We start from the raw sequence: 7802 nt of genomic DNA on the forward strand, positions 1-7802 counted from the left end.
TGGAAAAATACATGTAATAAAATATGAGAAAGCTGTCAAACAGATAAAAACATTAACATTGCTCATAAACACTGAACATTACAATAACTGTCCATTTCTTTCATGAGAAATGAACATGAATTCAGAAATATTTACAAAGAAAGAGAGCCTTGGTCAAAAACATTTGGGAACTACAGGCCTATTCCGCTCCAAGTTCTGCCACACAGCTTACTCACAACCAGTACAAACACTGAAGACCTTGACAGTACACTGACCACACATGTCGCCAGGCACTTGACGCACAATTTGACAGTTTTGTTTTTATTGCAGTGCATTTTCAATGTACACTGCCTTTGCTTCTACTGAGGCTGCTGTACCATTGTTTGAAGGGGCAGTGGCACAGTCTCAGTTGCCTCTTTCATTTGCATGTGGTCGCTGTGTAATTTCTTACACAACTGCAGAAGGAAGTGGCGCCTAGCAATTTTTACTTTTGTGCAGCTCCAGTAAAGAATGCATACATTGCTGCCAGCCAGGTCCAAAATGTTACAGAAGACGATGACTGCCGAGATGCACACATTTTTGCTCACCTTGCCCTGGTATATTGTAAGTATTGTCTTGTCACTCTTCATCACTTTGATGTCATGCAGTGGTGCTTTCTGATGCACAGAAGGTGGGAGTGAACGCCTGTTTGTGTTCACCAGGCTGGTGTCCCTTACTAGGAGTTAATGAACACGGGGGAGTGATGTAAAAAAAAGTTGTCTGTAGTGACATTTCTCCTCTTACCTAGGTAAGGCTGCATCAGGTTCATCACTACACTATACTCATTTTGTATTTATCCCCAAAACGCATAAGATGATGTGTAACACACTTTTAGGAAAAGTCATTGACTGAGAGACATAGAGTTTTTACTCAAACAAAGTTACATGCGTTTTAATAGTGAAGAGAGGTCAAAATGACCTCTTGGCGGTTCTAGTGTTAAGGTATGTACAGAAGAAAGTGTGTGTATTATACAAGAATTGTGAAACTGCTCTTCCATGTAAAAAGAGAGGAAGTATACTAAAAGCACTTATGAATGAACTGAAAGAGGACATTAACATAAATTTGTTCTTCTTAAACTTATTTCAGCTCACTTTACACTTTAATACACATACATATATTGAAGAGAATCACAAGACATCAAAATAAAAATTAAACAAGTGTCAGTGAGTTTCCTTCTCTTTCAGGGCAGTGTGTTGTAAACACACTCTAATTTATTACCATAAAACAGTTTAAATGTCCCAACTCACCCATTTTATATCAGGAGTTTCAGTGTACTAAATCTTATTGTATGGCTTAAAGGTAATGACTTTGAGGCATTGTGTTAGAGAAGGCCATAAATGATAAGAGGCAGTATTATGGGAGATATGATGCATTACATCAGCAATGAGTGGGACAGCAAGAAAAGCACCTATACTATATGAACGCACATGAGGATATTACCACTGTAGGCACAGTATATCAAAATTCTCATTATCATGCATGACAAAGATAGAGAGGGAAAGAAAGAGAAAAGTGGAAGAGAGATTACATTTTAACCAGTCAGTGAGATCAGGCGCCATGACTCAACAGGTCTATGGAGACAAGAGAGGATTTTTCATCTGTAAACCTGCCTTGAATGTATGAAGAGAAGGGGAAATATCTATCATCTATCCATCTATCTATCTATTTATCTGAGCACTTGTATGGCTCCAGTCAAATTCACAAGTATGGGACAGAAATGAGGTCACTGACCTTGACCTTTGACCACCCAAATCTAATCAACTTATTCTAGATGGACATTTGTGGCAAATTTGAAGAAATTCCCTCAAGGCGTTCCTGAGATATTGTGTTCACAAGAATGGGATGAACACGAGGTCACAGTGACCTTTGAGCTTTGACCACCAAAATCTAATTACTTCATCTTTCAGTAAGGCGTTCCTGACCTATCAGGTTCACAAGAATATGGATGGACGATTGGACGGCCTGAAAACAATGCCTATGTCTGTGGCTATCACTGGCACCGAGGCATAAAAACATTATTCACTGTAGCTAGTTGAAAGCTTTAAAAGCTCTTTTAGCCTCAGCCTCCACTGTTAAGCACAAGGACAACATGTCTAGGAATTCATTACTATAATGATGAGTGCCTTAAATCATTTTAAACAATTTGAATAGTTGATAAATAATGTCCTCTTATTTATTTATTTAGCTCAAGGCCCAATATTCCAAACACTGAAGCTGATTAGCTGTTTAGAAAAGCGGCTTATGTTCACCTGGGCTGTTAATTTTATTCACCTCAAAAATATATTGAAAATGAATTCAACCACCTAGCATCAACATACTATGTCTCCTGTAAGCTTACTGGTTTTAAAATGTTACAATAAACATAATGATAAAAACATGAGTTACACCTTCAGAGAAACACCCAAACCAACAGGAATGATTATTATTCAACTAAAAATCAAACAGGACATTGAAATACCCTGTGCCTAGCAACCAAACCCCCTTTGCAGCCATAAAATCCAGGACTAAAAGGCTATCTCTGTGTGAATTGGCCATAATACTGTCACCTATATTTAGAGTAGAGGTTTTTATAGTTGCAAATGATGATCAGCCTCCCAGCTGACTACCGGTAAACTGCTACTTCCTAATATACCAGCAATAGTAAAACAAAATTATACAGTTTAGTAGAATATTATTCACTTCTAAATCTGTACAATAACCGCCATTACTTGCATATTTGCTTTTTATTTACTGCCATGTTGTTCAGTTCATAAACGATTGCCATGATGTAGAATTTATGAAAATGAGTAAAAACAGTATGTGCAAGTTAATCAGTTAATGAGTTGAGTAATGAGTTGTGAAAGACATTTAACAGTGGGTTTCCTTAAATTTTACAGTTGCACACAGGCTGGAAAAAAATCAATCTTTTTCCTATAAACCCTGGTCCCCTAGTGTCATATCGCTTTATTCTTACTGTTACCATAACCATAGAAAAACATCCAAAGGCTTGTTTCATCAGAATCTTTTGTTTGCGACAGATGGATTTGCTTACCACATGATGGTAAGCTCTTGTGTTAGGCTGTAAAAAGTGTGAACACAAATCACCTGCAGAAGTGAGGCAAGTCAACATCACACACTGCAGATGTCTAACCACAACTATCTCAGCACAGACTGACAAAAACATCTTGATTACAGTACAGGCAGAGCTCGGGGTTGCTTTGTTAATGTGCGTTAAGTGTTTCTGTTATTGTGTCCACCTTGTGCATATCTGATATTTTGACTAAAACTGGCACTATGATCAGCATGGTATGTTCTAATAAGGATAAAAACATTTTTGAGTTTCTTTTTTTGACAAACAATTAGCATCAATTGCCTATTAAAGTGATTACAGAAGAACATTTTATTGGACATTAATTATATGACTGGATATTTTTATGTAATTTCAGTGGTAGGGATCTTACTGCTTAGTAATCTGTTGCTCTTCCTAGATAGTATCTATATTATTATAGATAATATGGTACGGGTTATCATTTGATCTTTACAACACAGCATGCGTGACAGTGAACCTGTCTTATCTGTTGTCATAAAATGCTGAGAGAGGTAAGAACATTATTTCAATAAATATACTTGAAAAACGAAACTGACTTGGACAGCTACAATTCACATGGATACCATTATATGAGATTTGGCTACAGAACATTTTGCAGCAACTGTGAAAAGGAAGTAAACCATATCACCACCTAAATAGAAAACCACGTGATTTAGCAGAAACATTGTTATCGAACTTCCTTGAGAAACTGCTAAAGGTAAGCTTCACTTCCTCCATTAAAGCAACATTGTAGTTAATAATTCCTATAACCAATGTGATAATTTTGCTTTTCAGTGACAAAATGCATAATAGAAGAATTTTTCGACTTACCTGTGTTTCTGCTTTCGTCTGAGATGTGCATTGATCCAGGTGCCAAAGTATTCCGCTAGTGAGCAGCCCCTTCATGCGACATTATGGTCTTACTGAGACTGAGAATGGGATAATGGTAAAGGTCTTCCACTACATTAAAAGGGAAGGTTTGAGAGCTGAGTGCCCTATAATTCATGGAGCGACTCACTGGATGGCACTACCATAGCCTTGTCATTAGATCGATTTACTAAACAAACTCAAACTAGGGTGGGGATGTTAAACAGTAACCCAGCACCATAAAAACCAGAAGGAAAAGGATCAGCAGTGTGTGTGTGTGTGTGTGTGTGTGTGTGTCAGCCAGGCCCTCTGAGATCCAGGATACTGGGGTAATGTTTCACAAAATAATGGTGAAAAAGTAACAATTTTATACATTTATTTCTATTCTCAGCTACAGACTTGAGCTATGTAGACAACACATGGGTCAAGTGTTAGTAAATACAGTGAAATACACAATATACATTTTTCATTCTCACTTTCATGCATCTAACAATCACAAATTGGGATTGCACTAAACAAGAAGAAATAATTTCTCCAAGAAGACATTTTCGGTCATTTGGCCTTCACCAGTGTTTGTTAGGACAATGTTTCCTAAGTGCGGTGGAACATGTATATGAAAGTTTCACACATGCTTCTGACATGAAGTCACATATAATTGAAAAATGAGCCTGAATCTTCAGGCCAATTTCATGATGTAAAATGACATATTTCAAGCTTGAAGCCTATGCACTGTAGTATATAAAAACACAATAAATGGCAGGAGTTCATTCATTTTGATTCAAAGTTTCCAGTCGTGTCAGATTCTTTTAATATTTTGATAAACAGTTGACACAAACATAACATCCACTGTTCAGTTCTGGTTGTAGTTGCATGTTATGCTCTGTCTCACTTTCGCACTTTCAACTATCTAATCAAGGCAAAGAATAACAGGCTTTTGAAACTCTTTTAAACAAAATAAATGGGGATGACAACAGCTCAAAGACTAGTAAGTAGCTAGTGCATGCAGACCAACATACAGTCACACACACTTCTCTATAATCCTGAGGTGTGAGACAAAAAAAAGGCAGAGTAGACAAGGTACTTAATTTTCCAAAATAAGTAGAAGTACAGGACATAAATGTTTTGTATATCCTGCTGCGTGCATGTATTACAGAACGTCATAGAACAGTAAAAGTAAAAAAAACCCTTGACCCCATCATGCTACCAACAGTTTATCAAGAAACACGTGCGGCAGGATCTCCTCCCCAAAAAAGTGAGCATGTCGAAACAGGTAAAAGTGGTCAGACTCAGAAACACCTCATTAATATTCTCTTGCTCAATGTGTTCTATGTAATGCAGCCGAAACATGTGGTAGGGGATGAAGCAGACCACCATAATGAGAGCAAAGCACAAGCTCTTCAGCTGAGCCCCGAAGTCCTGCTGATAGGTGATTTCCTGATGATGCTTCCTATATAAAACCCATACGACATTGGCTTGGAATGCTGTCAGCACAGTTGCCACCACTATGATCAGCGTGCTTATGAAGTAGTTTGACCACTTGACACTGGGAGTTATGTTACTGCCAAACTTGAAGCAAGTAGAGTTATCACTGTGGTTATGCTTATTTTTTTCACCATAGTGATAAACAATGGTCAAAGGGACAGAAATAAGCACCACAATCCATACCACAGCACTTAAAAGGAATGCATGAATCCTCCGGAAGAAGCCCAGTTGTTCAACATTTTTGTAGAATGCCATCAGGCGTGTGATGAGGATGATCACATAGAATATAAAAGACATGTACATGTGGATGTGGATCATGCTGCTGACCACTTTACACAACCCGATGCCAAGGCTCCAGTTCCTAGATGCGTAATAATAAATCCTGAAGGGGACAGTAAGGAGGAAGACAAAGTGGCAAAAGATGAGGTTGAGTACAGCAATTGAGGTGATGGATGTACTGCCGGACTTCATCATGTGCATCATCAGGCTCAGACTGATGGTACCACTGAGCAGAACCACAGAGTAGATGGCCAGGAGGACTCTGCTGTACTCGTTATGATCTGGTGGCTTTGAGGTGTAGGGTACGGAGCCTGCGTTAGTCAAGGAGGTTGCATTAATGAAGGAGCTTATGGCTGTGGATAGCACGGTCTGGGTTTCTGTGGAAGCCATCTTAAATAGGGAAAAAATGGAGGATGAGAGATGGGGTACATCAGATACGGGAGAGAGAAAAGAGGAGAAATGGACAATAAATTTAGAAAAAATTAGAATTAGTGATATTGACAGATAAGTAGATCAATAAATTGTTCATTAGAACAGAAATAAGGAAATTACAGGAAATAATTAAATACACATGGATAAAAAACTGAGGATTGAAATTATTTTTGCCTATTAAATTAGATTAGATTCAACTCTATTGTCATTACAAGTACAAGGCAACAAAATACATTTTGGGATCTAACCAGAAGTCTAGCATCTAACAGCAGTGCAGAGTGCACAGTATCTATAGTATGTACAGTCAGTACTAATTTACCAACAGATGTGTACAACTGATATATACACACACACACAAAACCACATTATATTTATATACTTTACAGGTACTATACTCTTTGTTGCTCATACTTTAACACATAATCTAGATCAAGATATTTAGCTGAAAAAACTTCAGAAAAAATCAACTGGACTAGATTTCTTTCGCCTGGATGACTGAGAATCTGCAGACATCAAGACATTTACCATATACAGTAGTATTATGTTAGTCTGAATTGGTATTTTGCATATAGTGTTTGCGATTTTGCATGCAGCACAGCAGGAAACGACTAAAAATAAACAGCTACATAGCACATCAAGCACCTCAGTAAATCTAATTAACATGAAAAAATTACAGCATTAAAATAATGTGAAGTTTAGAAATAAAGACATTGTTCAAAGTTTATCAGGAGAGAAACTGCAGCATAATTTAAACACAAAGTCAAAACCTCAGAGTTTGCCAGTAAACTTACATACCTTTGCGTCAAAGAAGAACTAGCTGCCGCGTACTTGTGTCCGTGAAAATAAGACAGTAAAGAAGGTGTACGCTCTCTACGATGCCTCACACTAGCACTCTCAATGCAGTGGTTTCACAACGTGTGTGAGAATGGGAAAAGCTCTGCCTGGTAAAAGATTATGTTTCCGCCTGACTGAATCTGCACATGTGCTTCTGTGTCATCAAATGTGGATATGTGCCCACTGTCTGTGAAAGGTTGTATGTATTGACAGAAACCACGGTTTTGCATAGTGTGTCCTGTGTGTGCCTGTGCTGTGTCAGAAATAGGAGGTTATTGCACACACATTTCAGAACAACCGCAGAGTTAGTTGCTTCCTTCTTTGTTTCACAACTATAAATACAGCTGTTTTTTTTTTTTGTTTCAGCAATATATATAGTGGACCTTAATACAAACCAACAAAATGTAATGTGTACATAGACTGAATGTCTTAAGGACTTGCTGATTGGCCCTTGACTCCAGTTTAGAAAATGTCCTACTAAAACCAGTCAGTGTTTATCACTGAGTGAAGTCTTGGTAACTTTAAAATGTTTTATTACTTAAGATCACATTGAAAAAAAAGAGAATGTAAACCAGAAATAATTCTCTGTAATAGGCAGTTGTGTCATTTTCATAGGAGGTCACGTGGTTAATTGCTCAAGTAGTTCTGAGAGGCTGATTTTAAACCAGTTGACTAAAAAGGTTACCTAACAGGGGAAGTCCAAAACAAAACAATTTAACCAGGTGGCATAAGCATTTTGCCCACTACTATATAGTATAAGGTGCTAGAGCAATATCTCAGACAAACTCTGCTTCAAACATGTGCATGAGTGCAGTTATATATG

General features: G+C 37.7%; 1 protein-coding gene across 1 annotated transcript; it reads right to left on the bottom strand.

Annotated features, from left to right (window-relative positions):
* Positions 1-4736: 4736 nt before the first annotated feature.
* gpr141 (G protein-coupled receptor 141) lies at positions 4737-7265 on the bottom strand. Its single transcript, XM_020606477.1, has 2 exons — positions 6941-7265; positions 4737-6103 (listed from the first exon to the last, which is right to left on the bottom strand). Exon 2 carries the CDS (start codon positions 6101-6103, stop codon positions 5153-5155), a length of 951 nt encoding a protein of 316 aa, XP_020462133.1. The 5' UTR covers positions 6941-7265; the 3' UTR covers positions 4737-5152.
* Positions 7266-7802: the final 537 nt, after the last annotated feature.

Source organism: Monopterus albus, unplaced genomic scaffold, assembly GCF_001952655.1.
Source record: "Monopterus albus unplaced genomic scaffold, M_albus_1.0 scaffold78.1, whole genome shotgun sequence".
Lineage (NCBI taxonomy): Eukaryota > Metazoa > Chordata > Actinopteri > Synbranchiformes > Synbranchidae > Monopterus > Monopterus albus.